This window comes from Pangasianodon hypophthalmus, chromosome 2, assembly GCF_027358585.1.
Source record: "Pangasianodon hypophthalmus isolate fPanHyp1 chromosome 2, fPanHyp1.pri, whole genome shotgun sequence".
NCBI classification, from domain to species: Eukaryota; Metazoa; Chordata; class Actinopteri; order Siluriformes; family Pangasiidae; genus Pangasianodon; species Pangasianodon hypophthalmus.
In genome coordinates, this window is record NC_069711.1 from 27,925,838 (window position 1) to 27,943,325 (window position 17,488).

At 38.6% G+C, this 17,488-nt stretch overlaps 1 protein-coding gene and 1 long non-coding RNA gene across 2 annotated transcripts; both read right to left on the minus strand.

Annotated features, from left to right (window-relative positions):
• Nucleotides 1–29: 29 nt before the first annotated feature.
• pnkd (PNKD metallo-beta-lactamase domain containing) lies at nt 30–11,425 on the minus strand. The gene is made up of 9 exons (XM_026933214.3): nt 6,819–11,425; nt 5,087–5,202; nt 4,244–4,356; nt 3,878–3,936; nt 3,535–3,627; nt 3,200–3,366; nt 1,354–1,440; nt 1,068–1,183; nt 30–881 (listed from the first exon to the last, which is right to left on the minus strand). The coding sequence occupies exons 1-9, from the start codon at nt 6,980–6,982 to the stop codon at nt 708–710; spliced, it is 1,089 nt and encodes a 362-aa protein (XP_026789015.1). The 5' UTR covers nt 6,983–11,425; the 3' UTR covers nt 30–707.
• Nucleotides 11,426–11,851: 426 nt separating this feature from the next.
• LOC113538277 (uncharacterized) lies at nt 11,852–17,003 on the minus strand. The gene is made up of 3 exons (XR_003403830.3): nt 16,656–17,003; nt 12,370–12,455; nt 11,852–12,126 (listed from the first exon to the last, which is right to left on the minus strand). It is a non-coding gene; the product is annotated as an uncharacterized LOC113538277 (long non-coding RNA).
• Between the last annotated feature and the right edge of the window lie 485 nt (nt 17,004–17,488).

Sequence of the window (17,488 nt, forward strand, 5' to 3'; positions counted from 1 at the left end):
TCCTTCATTAAATGTTATATAAACATCTCTTTAGAATCCATTAATATTATTTTATTACATTCATTACTAGCTTCAGATTATGTGTAGTGATGGCCATGTAAGTGCTGTGTTGAGAATGGTCCACTGCCCAAACAGTATCTGGTCGGTAGTGGTCTCTCTGGTTGGTTGGATGGGTATCCAACCAATTGTGCGTAACAGATGGGCTACCGTAAGTAAGTGTATATATACAAAGTGCCTCTACATTGTAGGTATACCTAATGAAATGGCCCATGGCTGTAGGTATAAGGTAGATATACATAATACATAAGTGCCTACTAATTATATAAACCAGTTCATGTGTTAGGTTTAATAGAAAATAAACATGGAGAGCTGTTCTGTGCAGAGCTAGCAATGTTTACATTTTCTATATTTTAAATATAGAAACTAACCTAGGTTAGAATAGAAATCACTCTACAAAGTCTGAAAAAACTCTCACACAGTCATTTTAGCCTCAGTGTTCAACCAACTGTATCTCAATAATGCCCATATATATAGCTTAGTATCAGTGTGCAAACTCTAGCCTTTACATTTCACTTCAGAGCCTACATTTCTGTGTGTGATCTCCATCTGGAGCAATACCAGGCACTCTGAGTGAGGAATACAACAGGGCCACTTGGATTGGGTTTATATCGGTTTCTTCCTTGACATCAAAGCACCTTTCGTGGCACCTATCGGCCCTTGTAAATGTCCTTTCGTCTGCGTAGCTCCTCTAAAACTCGGGCCCTATACGAGGTCCAGTCCTCATCTTGGTTCTGCTGCAGGCCCAGAGCATGGTGAAGATCCAGAGCATGGCTCCTCAAAAACGGATTGTACTGCTTCTCTTCTTCCAGAGTAGATGGGCTCTAGGATGAGGGAAGGATAATTTTTTTTTAAATGATAACACAGGGGACATGGACATGTAGGTTAACTGTGGGATATGTTCCAGTGAGACCATATCTTCATTCCTAATTTATCCATAAAGATAGAGGCAATAAGAGTAGTAGTTTTAATAGGAGTAAAGCTAAATGAACTGCAGAAGACTCCCTCACTGTGCACAGTCGTTGACCTCGTTGTTGCAAGACCCACTGTAACTTCTGTTCACGCACCACATTACCAGGCTCCACCTCTGCAGCAAACAGCAGGTTATCTTCAGCATACTCATGGCCTAAAAAAGAGTTTAGGTTATAGAATTCAGCTTTACGACATAAATTCCTTCACTATCCCTCCTCTCTTGCCCTAACTTGGGCACTACATGAGCTATTGCTATCATCACTGGAAGACAGATCAACCGGAAAAATTTTAAAATATGTTAGATGCATAACACTAGTGCCTTACCAGGCCAGAGCAGAGTGTCTTCCTTCAGAGAGCCAACTATGTCCAGTGATGATAACATTGTTGAAGCAGTGCCTTCAAACATTCGCCCTAAAAAGGCAAAGAATGTTTTAAAGACCCTCATGGCTTGGGACAGGCTTTCAAGACATTGCCATTTCTACAAGGCATTTTGTTTAACTCTAAACATGTATAAAAATCTAATAGCAATCCCAAATTCTAATATAAGTAGCTACATAAGTGTAACATGTGCATATTAATATCTAACTATGACGCTACATTTAATAGACTGGAGTTAGAAAAATCTACAAATTAACATGCAACTAATGGATACAGATTAGGTCTCATTTATCACACTGGATGCAAATGAATATATTCGTAAGTCAGGAGCATTTACACAAGAAATGTCATATTTATAAAAATCCAGTTTGTCCAGCAATACATTTGAATACTACTAGAGGCATAATAGATAGAGAGTCGGACTTGTAAGGTCCGGCAGGGATTGGGGGGGGGGTGTGAATGACCAGCGCTCTCTCCCACCCTCAATACCACGACTGAGGTGAGACCCTTGAGCAAGGCACCGAACCCCCAACTGCTTCCCGGGCACCGCAGCAAAAAAGGCTGCCCACTGCTCCGGGTGTGTGTTCACGATGTGTGTGTGTTCACTACTGTGTGTGTGCACTTGGATGGGTTAAATGCAGAGCACAAATTCCGAGTATGGGTCACCATACTTGGCCACAAGTCAGTTCTTCTTCTTCAAAGCTCCTGAGTTTGTGTAAATTAACATATAAGAGACTCAGTGTCAACCTCAATTGATAGGCTTCAGATTGTATGACTGGAGTGAGTTACTGCAATGTTCTATACAGATTATGTTGACAAGTTTAAATAGTTTATTTATTTTAATTGCACACTTTAATTTAGTGCAAATTTTGTAAAACATTGTCATTTCGTATAAATGACTTGAAGGAACAAAACAAACCCATAAATTAAGACAAATTAGAATAGCCAATCAATAGTACAACAGAAATGGTGTCAGAGTTAGTGTGTCTATTGTAGCCGACCAGCTGCAATGGCTGTGTGGCATTACTGGAATATTTAGCTCACGTCACCCTTAGGAGGTGCTCTTTCACCATTTGTTCGCCATTTTGTCATTTTCAGCTCTGTGTGCATTGCCTTTTGTGGAGTTTTGTGGCCGACACTAAATGAGAATCAGCTGTGCTTTGATTGTGCTTGGTAATCTATGGCTGACTGGCATTTTGTCAACATACACATGTCAGTATGAAGAAAATTAGTGTTACCAAACCTTTTGTAAATCTGACAGTAAGCTTTGACATGGTTTGGCCTACAAAAACATGTACATGCACCTTTACTAAAAGGTTGATAAATGAGGCCCATTGTGTGTATCCAAAGACAAGAGTGTTGATATGAGCTCTTACTGACCAACGTGCTACTTTCTTGGACGGCTGTATGAGACTGTATGACCACTCAAAATTAATGACATCAAAAATGAACTGTCATTTGGAACTTTTCTGGTACAGACTCCAAAAAGAGATGAATTGTAGCATTTGGAGCCATGAATACAATTCCATGAATACTACATCACAAATACTTCAGCTAGTCTTATCTACAGAAAGCGCAACATAACGAAGTGACTAAAGTCTTCTTGACGTCCAAGTAGCAGCAAAACAAGTAGCAGTTTTATAATCAAATTTTGGACCTGACATGGCATGAAAGCAATATTTAAACGACAATTTTTGACAAAACTACTAGATGCAGCCTTTTGCCTTAGTAGAAGGGCATTATCGCATGCAGTTAACTGAGGTGTTTGGATCCTTGACATCTTCAGACTTACCACATCCTGAGAGGAAGAGCAGGTCTCCTGAGAAGAGGCTGCTGGGACCCCCGAAAGTTCTGCCATCCAGGAGGTAGATCATGTGACCCACAGTATGACCAGGGGTGTAGAAAGCCCTAAACTGTAGCCGTGTCCCAACATCTATGACATCTTTGTCTGTTAGAGGGCTAGACAACACCGACAGAGAGCTTAAAGTTATATTTAGCAGCACTAAAAATTATAGTACCACTACTAAGCACAGCAGTGTCTGGCATAAAATTGTTGAGGTAATGTGGAGCTCTTTAAAGCACAAGTATGAAGCTGAATGTCAGAATCCAGTGGTGAAATGCACTTACTGTGTAAGGCCAGGGATGTTATCCATAGCATTTCCATACACCCTACATGAGCTGTGGTGCCTTTTTAGAGCTCTGTTTCCTCCACTGTGGTCCCTGACAAAGAAACATACGCACACACATATGTACCGTATGTTTACATAAGGTAATCGTGCACATAAAAATGTATGCTTGTGAGAGAGATCTACTGTTTACATTCCACATTTCTGTCCTACAAGCACATCAATCCAGATGTGGATTTATTTCCTCGACCTTGACTTGGCTTATCATGGCTTAGATTAGAAGGCGACTCAAAAACTAAACTGTATAAACTGGTACAAGGCCAGCAGCTCCTTTCTCTACTCACCAGTGTTTGTGTGTGCAAAGAATGGCTTCTAAAGTCACCCCTTCCTCTTCCAGACAACTCTGTGTGGAGGTAAAGTAGCAAATCATGAAATCAGATAAAGGATCGTCTATGTGTATACGTTTAAAAAAAAAAGGTCTTATGTGTGTACCCAAAAATCTCCAATAATTAGACTTAATCAGGCTTACAGTACAGCAAGAAGAAACAAAATCAAATCCCAGTGCTTTCACTATGGAATTGCAAACACAAAGGTACAAGACAATTAAAATGGGTATAAATTGAAACCCCTTGGAAAACCTTTGTGACAAAGCAGGGACGTTTTATTCCAAACCGCTTCCTCCAACAGTTTCAGAGGACACGCAGCCTTACCTGGACAGAGCGAGGATCAGCAGGGTCCACCACCACGGCGAGATCCGATGCTGTGTCAATGATCACATAGCTGTAGTTGTCAGACAGGATGGGTAATGGAATGATCTTGATACCTACAGTAATATAAGCATAATAACAATTAAGAATGTGTTTAATCAAGTATATATACGCTGGTAGTAATGTGCAATAATAAGTCTTATACCACAGTGCTGGTGAAAGCTCAAATCTCAAAGTCTGGATAAATTTTCTATAACAACAGCTCTGACGGTAGTTCTCAATGTACTTCAGATGATAAGTTTATATTAACGTGCTCATTCTAATACACTACAGTTTCTACAGTAACAATCCATTAACATGGACTTGCATGGCAGACATTCCTTGTAATCTAAGCCTAATAAAAAATGGATTAAAACCATGTTTTTATTTAACAAAGAAAAACATAATCGTTGATATGGTGAAGATTTCTGTAAGGAGACATTTATTTAAAATTCAAGGAAGGAATCTCAAGTGTCAGCACTTTGTTACAGTCTGTAATTTTCCTGCCACAGAGAGTCTTCAGAACAGAGGACTTTGTTTCTCAGAAACACAACAAGTTGATTTTTTTTTTTCTTATTAACTTAAAGAGGGATTAAAAAAGAGAAGCTGGTGAGGGAATGACAGTTTATTGCTGCTATAATGCAAGTAATAACAGGAAATTACTTGTCTCTTGGACATTCCATGACATGAAATATAACTATAAACGATTAAAAAGCAAAACAATCCCTCCACATTGTGAATTTTTGACATTTTCTACTATATATATAGTTTTGAAAACTACAGACCACCAAAGATATTACTCCTCACCATTTATTGTTGTGGGCTCAGTCTTAGAGTGGCCAGTTGGGTACTTCTCCCTTGCTTTTCTCATCTGGCGTTTGTAAAACATGTAGCCGAGTTTGGTCCGTGTGTATAGAGAGTACCTGGACAAGAACAAACCATTATGTCTTTAATACTGTGTTAGAAATTCTTCTTCTTCTTGACTTAATGCTGTTTAACAACCTTAAAACTTTGTGGGAAAAACCCTATTAACCCTAAAATAACCCTAAAAAAAGTATTCTCAGTGTCATCAGCATATTATCATAGCTTATACAGGTGACATGTTATACATGTGATATTTAATGGCATGTGTTACCTCCTCAACACATCAGATAGCATCAGATCAGATATCATATTGATTTATTAATAACATTGACCTAAAATACCTTTAAGACAGTGCAACTGAATGTGATTAAAATAAGATGCTAGTAATAGAGGGAAATGACATTCTATCTTATAAAACCAGAGATATAAAACCTGTGATACTTCATCGACCGTCGCCTCAATATCCCTGAGCTCAGGCTTTCACGCAGAAATGGAAAGATGCATGATTCTGATTAGCTAGTCCTGTTTCTCACCAGTGGACAGCTAATAAAATGTGACTACACAAACTAAGGGACAGGACATTTGCTCATTTGAGATTTGGAGCAGTTAAATATGGAAGCATAAATGTGATGACTCTGCTAACCTTTTATCAACATCATTATTGTGCAGCTGTTACTCACAATATGTTATTTGATGACAAGTGAATAACATTGTGTGACATTGAATTTGTGAACATTGTGTAGTAACTGCACTATAATGATATACATAAAATATAATGAATATTTTAAATATCATTATATATATATTATATTTCATAAATATATATAATGAGCTATACTGTATGTGTGTTACGTTAATTATCCACATGTAACAATTTGGAACTGGACAATATTTCATGGGGAGTTCAATCCCAAAATCCATCCCAACAGCTACACGTCTATGGGGATAGATGGTTGATGTCGAGTCTGAGGATGCTGATCTGCTCCATATCCAGGGTGAAATGGGCATGTTAATTGCAGAATTGACTCATAATAGGTAAAACAATTATTTTCTGCAGTTTTAGCGTACAGTTTGGGAACTGTAGACTGTGCATTTGATGTGAATAACAGTGTCATTAAAAGTCCAATGTAGGAATTCAAATTAAAATTAAAATACTCCCTTTTTTTTTTTTTTAACAAATCACATCTTGCTTATAACGACAATGTGATGAATACTGACTATGTAAGCTTTAAAAAGAACAACAATTATTGGATTTCTATCTTGTTTCCTTCTGTTTTTCTATTTTAAATATACAAGGACATCCAAAGACACGTTTGTACAAAGATTTTGTAATATTTTTTTCCTTTAAATTCTATCACTAGTTTGTGTGGAGGGTTTCCTCCCCCTGAAACCGTGATATTTTAAGACTAGGTTATAATACAGTAAAAACATCAGACCTTAAACATCCCTGCTCTCAGGATGCATGACTCTGTGTACACACTCTGTGTGTGTGCACTGATGTCTGACCTAATCACGCCTGTCTCTGGAATCATCCCATTTCCCGGAAATGAAACGACAAATACGGAAGCTACAATATAAATAAACATTCACATAAAATACCGCTAATTCTGCTAATTCTGAGGATAGAAATCAATGAAGCCATGAACTATACATCAAGCAGGATATACCGACTTACGCTATCCAAAACAGCGGTTTCTCCGTGCGTGCCATCAAATCCGCAACAACACCTCTTTTCCATGAACTTCTCGCAGGACTTCTGAGGAGGCGGTAAATGCAAAATCCTCCACAGATCGAGGCTGCAACACCAAGCAGACACACCGTCCAGTCCGGAAGCGCCATAACAGTGGGCGTGGCCTCGGTTGCGTCACTATGCGGAAGTCCGGCTAAATCCCAAAGCGCTTATATCCAGCACTCAAGTCCACTACATAGTGAGTAGTAGAACACGCTCTATTATTATTATTCAGTGCGCTTATATAGAGAGCAGGAAGCCATTTGGGATGTAACATCCTTCATCAAAAGCATAGCCCAGTTTATTTGGTAGCCAAAACTGGATGGAGCTGGTTAGCTAGGATGGTGTTCTACAACAAATGCGACATAAATTTAGCAATAAATACAGTTTGTAGCCCTACTAAATATGCAATAACCTGATTTATAAACTCCAATTCAGTCCTACTGCAGTCTAGGTGATTAGATATAGGGTCAAATCAGGTAAATGACACCTCTAATTTATGCATTATAATCCTCTATCGAAATAGCATACATAATGCATTAAGAAAATATTTGGGCTAATCAAAAATAAATTCATAAGCCCTACTGCTATTGAAGTCAGCTAGAATATAACAAATATAGAATTAATGCATAACGTTTTAATAAACGATTTTCTATTTAGCTAGGTTTCCTGTTTACTATAAATACTTTAATATTTATTTTATATATTAATATATATTTTATTTTAAGATTTATTATAAATATTTTGTAGGCTAAAAAAAAAAAAAAAAAAATCAGAAATCCTAGTGCCTTAGTGCCAGCTCTCACTCCAATAGAGACCAGTGCTGAAGGCATCATTCTGCACATTCTTTGTATTGTACTTGAAAATAGAATAATCAGATATTGTGTTTAAATTAAATCCTTTCTGCATGGAGATTTGTGTGTGTGATGAGGTGGATTTTTGGGGTGTTCAAACACCTGAATATCATCATATGTAGGCTAATAAATATACTGTACGTAGCCTAATAATACAGCCACAAGCAGCGATCTACGGGGTCCAAGCACCAGACCCCCAAGTGGCCAGTTATTGCTAAGTTACAAAGAACACTAAAGAAACTATAGATGAGCATACTGTTTGAGCTTCTTGATGGTTTGTATTCTTAACCCTATTAAATGCTTGCCAAACACTGAAGAAACATGATGTGTTTTTTTTTTAAAGTAACCCTGTTAATTTTAGAAATTCACTTACAGTTCAGAACCCCAATGCAGTACACCGAATTTCAGTTGGCTATTGAATATACCCTCAACGAGCACTTTATTAGGAGCACCTGTACATCTGCTCATTCATGCAATTATCTAATCATGTGGCAGCAGTGCAATACATAAAATCATGCAGACAGTGGCCAGCAGCTTCGGGTAATGTTGACATGATCCATCAGAATGGGGAAAAATGTGATCGCAGTGTTTTTGACTGTGGCATGAGTTTTGGTGCCAGATGGGCTGGTTTGAATATTTCTATAACTGCTGATCTCCTGGGATTTTCACACAACATTCTCAAGAGTTTTCTCAAAATGGTGCAATATTGAAAAAACATCCAGAGAGACACAGTTCTGTGGACAGAAACGCCTTGTTGAGAGAGGTTAACAGAGAATGGCCAGACTGGTTCGAGCTGACAGAAAGGCTACAGTAACTCATAACCACTCTGTACAACTGTGGTGAGCAGAAAAGCATCTCAGAATGCATAACATGTTGCACCTTGAAGACCACCTTGAAGTTCCACTTCTGTCAGCCAAGAACAGAAAGCTGAGGTTGCAGTGGGTACAAGCTCACCAAAACTGGGCAGTTGAAACTGGAAAAACGTAGCCTGGTCTGATGAATCTCGATTTTACTGAAGCACACAGATGGTAGGGTCAGAATTTGGCGCTAACAGCATGAACCCATGGACCCAACCTGCCTTGTGTCAACAATCCAGGCTAGTGGAGGTGGTGTAATGGTGTGGGGAATGTTTTCTTGGCACACTTAAGGGCCTGTTAATACCAATCATTCATTGCTTGAATGCCACAGCCTATTTGAGTATTGTTGCTGACCATGTGCATGCCAATACACCATGTCACAATGCAAAAGTCATCTCAAACTGGTTTCATGAACATGACAGTGAGATCAAAGTTCTTCAGTGGCCTTTCCAGTCACTGGATCTGAATCCAGTAGAACACCTTTGGGTTGTCATATATCGGGAGATTCGCAGCATGAAAGTGCACCTGAAAAGTCTGCAGGAATTGCATGATGTAATCATGCTGACTTGGACCAGAATCTCAAAGGAATATTTCCAACATCTTGTGGAATCCACGCCATGAAGAATTGAGGCTGTTTCGAGAGCAAAGGGAGGCCCTACCCAGTACTAGTGTAGTGTTCCTATTAAAGTGCTCAGTGAGTGTAAATAATATTAGACACAGGATGGCACGGTGATGGCAGGGACAGCGCTGCCAGCTTACAGCTCCAGGGTCCCCGCTTTGATCCTGAGCTCAGGTTAATGTCTGTGTGGAGTTTTGCCGGTTCCCTCTGTGTCTGCGTGGCTTTTCTGTGGGTACTCTGGTTTCCTCCCAACTACAAAAAATATGCCAGTAGGTGAATTTGGCTACACTAAATTGCCCCTAAGTATGAATATGTGTGTATGCATGGTACCCTGCAATGGACCCATGTCCATTCCAGGGTGTATTTCCACCTTACTGAAGATAAACTGAAGATTAATAGATCATCTATGCAATGTAAGCATCACATATTCAGGATTGAATACTCAGCCTTGAATATTTGAATCGTTTTTAATAATAGGATTCAACAAAAGTGTTATGTTTAAGCTTCACATCTTATTAGGTTTTTAGGATATTTCCCAAGCCAAATACTATTGCACTAAACAGTATGTTAAAATAATATGAGATATACCTAACAAGAGTATCTTGGTAACCACCAACCAAATAAATTTTGCCAGAATCTTTCACAACAAAATAATATTTAGCCAACATCAATGTTGTTAATTTACTTATTAATGTTATCTACTTATCTAGAGAGCCAACAGCAAAAAGCAGGAATTATTTTGGAGTTTCACTGTTGCTCACATAATTTGTCAATATGAGCTGATCAATATTAAATTATATGGTAAAATCAATCTTCATACTTATTCCTTAATATAGTGTACATATTGCATGAAGAAATATGGAAGTAATGGATTTATTCCTGTGTAAAAGTGCCCTCAAAATAATTTCAGGTCAAAAATTACCCAAGTTAAAATCTAGAAAAGTTTTATCTAGAAGGATATACACTTATTGGGTTAATTTTTTTTTAACAATCACTTTTTAAAAATCTTTTATTTCACTTTCCATCCATTTCATGCATTGGTTCAATGTCACAAATTATATTAGTGCTACTGACAAATGATTTTACTTTTGAATAACAAAATTGCTATCATAATTCATGACCTAAAATAATAAACATTTTACATATATATACAAGCATTCATACATACAATCAGTGGCCACTTTATTAGTTGTACCTACCTTGCATTTACACTGATAATCAGGTTCTGGATTATTTGTTGGCCCCCTACCCTGTCCATCAATGGAAAGTGACCACCATTAGACCAGCAGCAATCAGATAATATTTGGCCTAAAAAGTGCACTTATACCATGAGTCTATGGAATAAAACAATCAGTGCATGTAGATACATTGTAGATGTACCTAATAAAGTGACCACTGAGTGTATATGCACATACATACACAAAACAAATCAAAGGGAAAAAAACAACAACAAAAAGGATTTTAGGTATATAAGGTGTTGGGCCACTATTAGCCACAAGAACAGCTTCAATGCACCTTGGCATAGATTCTATAAGACTCTGAAACTGTAGTGGAGGAATGAACACTGTTCTTCCAAAAGTTTTTCTATCAGGTGTTATTTTGATGATGGTGGTAGAGAGTACTAACATACTGCTCCAAAATCTCCAATCTCACATCATTTTCATACAAACCTGTGGATGGGGACATTGTCATTCTGGCAGAGACCACCCCATCAGGATAGAAGGGTTTCATCATAGGATAAAAGACAGAAAGAAGAACCTTGTACTGATCTGCAGTGATGTTTCCTTCTAAGACGACAAGTGGAGCCAAACCACGCAGCAAAATAATAACATGGATTAAGATTTGGTGGGTGTGTAAGCCACTGAAATACACTCAAGTCGATGTCATGTTTGTTGAAACAGCTTGAGATGATTTGTATTTTGCAGCAGTGAGTTAAAATGCTGGAAGCAGACAGTAGAATACTGTGGCTGTATTGTAGAGATACATGCTATTAAAAATAAATAAATTAACAAAAAATAAAAACTTAGGTAGTGTGTGGCATTTAAACAAAACTCATTTGGTATTATGAGGCTTAATTTGTCCCCAGAAAAGAGAAAAAAAATAAAAAAAACATTGCCCATTGCACTGCACCACCACCAGGCAAACCGTTCATACAATGCAGGATGAATCCATGAAACCATCTGCAAATTGAGATTTGTCGGACCAAGTGACATTATCCTTACTTCAGCTATCCAGCTGTGGTGAGTCTGTGTCCATTGTAGCCTGAATTTCCTGTACTTGGCTGACAGGAGTAGAGCCGCTGTAGCCCATCAGCTTCAGGGTTCGACGTGCTGTGCGTTCCGAGATGCTTTTCTGTACACCACTGTTATAACGCATGGTTATTTCAGTTACTGTCGCCTTCCTGTCAGCTTGCACCAGTCTGGCCATTCTCCTCTGACCTTTCTCATTAACGAGGCGTTTTCGCCCACAGAAATGCCGCTCACTTGATGTTTTTTCTTTCTCGCGCCATTCTGTATAAACTCTGGAGACTGTTGTCCGTGAAAATCCCAGGAGTTCAGCAGTTTCAGAGACGCTCAGACCAGCCCGTCTGGCACCAACAACCAAGCCACGGTCAAAGGCACTTAGATCAGATTTCTTCCCCATCCTGGTGTTTTTTCTTAAATTTCCTTTTGAAATTTAGAGTTCAGAAAATGGAGAACCAATTAAACAATAACCCTGAGTTAGTCCATGGATCTGCTGCAAATAACCACCAACTTTATCACTGTTTTTACAGATAAGGGCACTGCAGTGAGAAAAGCTCACTTTTCTGTCTTTTGGAGGGGGAAGGAAATGGCATCATTTTCTGACTTGCCCCAGACAGGTCTTTATTTCATGTGCTTCTGCTTTATCTGTCGGTTTTCCTTTAGGGCAAACGTTGATATAAACTGAAAGAAGAAAGCAACACAGGTGGATTTTTTTATATACATATGTGATCGGAAATCCTGTTAATTAAGACTAAATTTGTTTAAGACTGGAACTTAACTATGATATTAAAATCAAAAGTGACCAAAACACTTATTCTTCATGTTTGTATATTGTTTAACATAACATTAGCTAGTATAGATATGATTCTCAGAGACAGAAAGCCAAACAAATGTAACAATAATTACACAGTTACACAGCCTTACTTCACGAGGACATGCAGCTGCAGTTCATGTGGCTGTTTTCACCTCGCTGTGCCTTTAGTGGAGTCAAATGGAAGTGCAGTTAGTGCCTGGAGAGTACAAACAGAACAAATTATATATTATAAATTAATATTACTCTAATAAAAATAAGCCAACACACAGGGTGTGAAACTGAAATGCTGTAATTATGAAACTTGATTCTTGTGTATGTGTTGTGTTTCCAGCACACTGTGCATTGATGACTTAAACCTACTCCTAAATGCAATGTGTAATCACTCAGGAGGTAGTCTTTTCCAATCAGAGCCAATGAGTCATAAGAATGCCTCGTGTTACAAACCAAATTAGACTGTAAATAAACTAGCCTCAAGGGGCAGCGTTTAAACACCTGGCTACCTTCTTGTGCGCACACGTCAACACCTTTATCACGAAGTCACCAAAGTCACCTTTTAAAATAACACTGTCAATGGCCTTTGTTACGTCACACACATCAGGCTTTTTGATCTATCTGCAAACCAGCATGTGACTATGGCTGGAGCAGCTGGATCAATTCACAAGGCACTTGCCTCACACTGATGAGCTTGTGAAGTTAATGCCATAAATGGACATGGACAAATAAAAACTGCAAAAAGGAACTCCGTTAACTCCAGACGGGTGATCAAATTAGCCATGGTAGACTTCGATGGACCTCCCAGAACCACTGAAGCAAAAACAGTGCTCTTCCAGCAAAATCCAAAAGGTAGATCAGAACAATAGGTTCACATAGTTCTTAGTCCAGAAGAACAACAGTGGTCCTCATCTGTAAAGTCCTTCTGTTACACTGGGTGAGGCTTTGTGATGCACCCTTCATGCCCTCATCACTCTGTAACACACTTCCTTTTGGGGTTGCCTTTTCAACAACAGGCACTGACAGGTAAGTCAATGTCTTACTCTCTGCCTTTTCTTTAGAGCAGAGAATACATACAAACAGTCCTGTCACCTCTGGCGGCCAGAGGCATAACTCTACACCATACTCAGCTGATGAGCTCCGACTGGCCTCCACCAAGGAGCAGGCCATCTGGGACATGTCCACCCTCTTGCGCACATTACGTCGCTCAGTCTCATGATGACCGGGGAAGATCCCTAGTGCCAATGTAGACCATATGATTCATCATAGTGAAGCTAGATTCACTCCTGTAAGGCAGGCTACTATGGGCAGTTCCAGTAACCAACTTAGAAAAATGAGGAAAGAAGGCCCATCATCCCTTTTTTATTTAGGGCAGCCTGGCTGGTAGGCTTGGGACGATTGTTGATAGTATCTGGAATAGCTGATAGATTCCAACTATTGCAATGTCTATCATGTCAGAAGATTTAAATGTCTGTGGGAAAATGTGGTGTTTGGAGCTTTAAGATTGACAAAAATAAAGTGTGTTGTATTTCATAATATGTGTTTCCTTTTCTCCTGTTTTGTATCCTATACGACCCTTAAAAACCTGCTGTCTGACTTCAGAGCAGGGTAACAAAACATCTTTCTCTGATGCATCTTAGTTTAGCAGATAAAACCGTGAGTGCCTTTGCTCATAAAACATGAACAGGTTTAAATTAAGAAAATGAAACAACATTTTGTTTATCAGGGCTACGTCACTGTATAAGAATTCATTAAGTAACTCTGCTGTTCAACACAGAGCACATGCATGTGCCATTTAAGTTATTTTCTTTATATTTTATAATAATCTTAGTTACAGTTAATAACTCGTTATGTTTATATACAGTCCCGACTTCAGTTTTGCAGCATTCCTGACCTTGTTAACAGGTTAATGCTAATAATAATAATAAAAAAACTGACTAAATGTTAATGCTAGCAATTGCAGCTACTTGTAACCACCTTCTGGTATTTTTCCACTGTTATGACGTAACATACATGACACACGTTATGTATGTCTAATCACCTCAGTAAAGGGCTAGGAGAACTTCAGGTTCAGGGGAGACCTTGCTGAACCCAGGTTAGGTATCTCAAATTTGTGAAGCTGGTGATGTAGGAGTGTTCTACAAGGGACAATCTGCCAAATGTTCCCTACCATGTCCATGACATGCCTTACTGAGCTATTTGAGTTGCACAGCTGCTATTTGGGCACAGAATCATCTATTCACCTGACACAATGCACGTCTAAGCTGGGTTTTGTGCCACCAGTGCAGGATCATCACCACGGCCTAAAAGCCCAGCCCTACAGTGACAGGCTACACCACATGGAGTGTTTCATTTGACACTATGAGAGGCATGCTGATCCAGAAGATCTGTGCAGTTACTTGCACATCACCATAAACCTCTTCAGATTTTATAAGATCAACACAAGATCTTCTCACAGTGAGTGTAGCAACCATATCCAAATGCCTGTCAGTCTTAGGGTGATTTGGTTCCTTGTGACCTACTGATATAGGTTATCCAAGTGTTAGAGCACAGTTAAAATCCTGGTGATTAGGAGGAGTGAAATAGAACGCTAGGTTATGTATGTAACCGGATAACCACCAGAGTTCCCCATCACTTGGACCCAAAGCTGAACTTGGCGAGAAGGTTCAAAAGGGAATAACAGCCATTGACAATGGCATTCTATAAGGTCACAAGTTCACAACATGACTTTGTGATACAGGTTTCTACATGTGTACACACTAGGCTTGTGCAATATAATGATTTAATTGTCCAGTGATGGATGATATCCAGTGATGTTTATTCTGTTTATATTATATTATCAGACATCCCAAACTTTAAGTATTCTGCGTAGGAGCTCTGCGTTTTAACAGCTGGGTGGGCTAAAACATGGTATCACTCAAAAATATGCCAAACGAGCAGACTCTTTCTCCAATAAACAGGAGATGAGCCAACTGTCATGAATCTGGAATGATTTGTGCAGGTATTTTGAATTCTCTGATATTAGCTCAAATCCCACACACATACAGTACAGTGAAAAAGTCTTAGGCACATGCAAAGAAATGCTGTAGAGCAAAGACCCATTCAGAAATAATGAAATTAAATGTTTCTACATTGAAATAAATAGTAGAAAGAGCAGTAAACAGTAATAAATTAAACAAAGTCAATATTTGCTTTAAAAAAAAAAAAATTAGTAGTCCCAGGTACAATTCATGCAGTTTTATAAGGAAATTGGCTGTAAGTTTTACTGAGCATCTTGCAGAACCAGCCACAGTTCTTCTGGAGACTGTGACTGTCACACTCGCTTCTTATTTTTGCAGCAAAATCCAGCAGCCTTCATTATGTGTCTCTTATGTAATATGCTGCTTTCTTTACTGACATACAAACATTTTTCTGTAACATTTAATTTTGTGCTGGAAAACTAATGTTTGAAAATCTCAAAAGTTTCTGTACAGACTCAATAATGTAGAAGTCATAAAAGAAAAATCTATACAAAGTTTAGAAAAAAAAAAAAGAGTGCCTAAGACTTTTGCATAGTACTGTATATACTTACCATCAGTTAAAATCCACCATCCAGGTGAGTTTTTGTGATTGCCGCTGCCAGCAAGCAGTTCCTGACTGCACAGCTGGAAATATTACTACGCCCTCCTTAAACCTGAAAACGTGGAAATTCTAGTTTTCCTGTCTGGTCCTGGATGATTAAATTGTTAATTGGGATTTTTTTTAAAATAGTAAATCGAGAGCAGAGAAAAATCAATATGATACATGTCTCATGCACACACAAAAGGTATCCAGATGTTAAAACAGTGCTCTTGGTGGTTATCCGGGGTTCATGAACATATGTGAAGTTTTCAGGATTTCAGGCTTCACAATTTTTTTAAACATGGTCATCTGCATTTTAACTTATTAACCTAAAGAGAGGTGGAAAAAGAGAGGTTTGTGACGAAACGACTTTTTACAGCTGCTACAATGTAAGTGATAACATGAACTAACTTGTTTTATTAACGAATAAAACATATGACGTGTCGTTTTGTCACAACTGAACTGTTCTCATGGGCAAGTTGTTGTGGCGTAAATAAAAGAAAACACTTCAGATGTGATGTTTTTGGGGGAAAAGCATTAACTTTAGGTTGGTAACAGCATCCCACTACCCCGCTGTTTTGTTTGCAGCACTGCACGCGCTGTCCTGTTTTATTGTAGCTACACAGCTAGCTAGCTCAGACCTAAGCTCCTGTCACAACAAAGATTTACGCTCTATTTATAAATACACACTACACATTCTGTCATATAATATACTATATAGTCAAACTGATCATGAACCATTAATGTTTTGTAACGAACAACGCAAACTATATGAATTAGTGTTGTTATTAAATTAGCCACTCACCTCTGCTAAAACCGCAGCTGCTTCTTCTTCTTCTTCTATTTAATGGCGTTATGGTGCATTACTGCCACCAACTGGGCTGGAGTACAGAAGCCATGTTAGATATTACAACATAATGCCTGGTATGTTCTGTCTGAGTTATTAGTTTCATGAATGTGATATTTTATGCCCTTATTTGTTCTTTGCCCTAATTTGTTAATCATAACCTCTCTTTCTGCTTTGCATACTCCACTGTCTCAATCCTACTGGGTGTTTATTCTTTAAAAATCTTTTATGTCCTCCATTCTTTTTTTTCTCCAGCCCTCACTGTGCCTACCTGCCTCTTTATTTTATACAGGTGTCTTCCCATTTCCTTCCAATCACAGAGCTAAGTTTTGGTCATAACTTATCTTTGCTACAATTTTAATCAATCTTTCATTGGCTATTCCCTCATTCCCATGTACCCCAATATAGCCTAGTATCCATAGTAGACAAACAATCCTGCTGGTGTAATTTGTATAATTGTTGTAGCACTCCATACATGATGTCCTGTCTGCATTCAGACCTCTCTGTAATCCTGATAATGAGTCTGTGCCATTAACAACTCTCCCTCATTTAACATCCGCAACCAACCGAAGAGCTAGGAGAAGTGCTATGATTCATTCATTCATCATCAGTAACTGCTTTATCTTTGTTAGGGTCATGGTGGAGCCGGAGTCTACCCTGAGAACACTGGATCGAATCAGGGACACTGGAGCTGTGAGGCGACAATGCTACAACTCATTTTGCGTTCAATGAAACGTCAATTCATACGTTGAACAGACTGCTTTATTTAAGTAGACATTCTATTCTGTGTG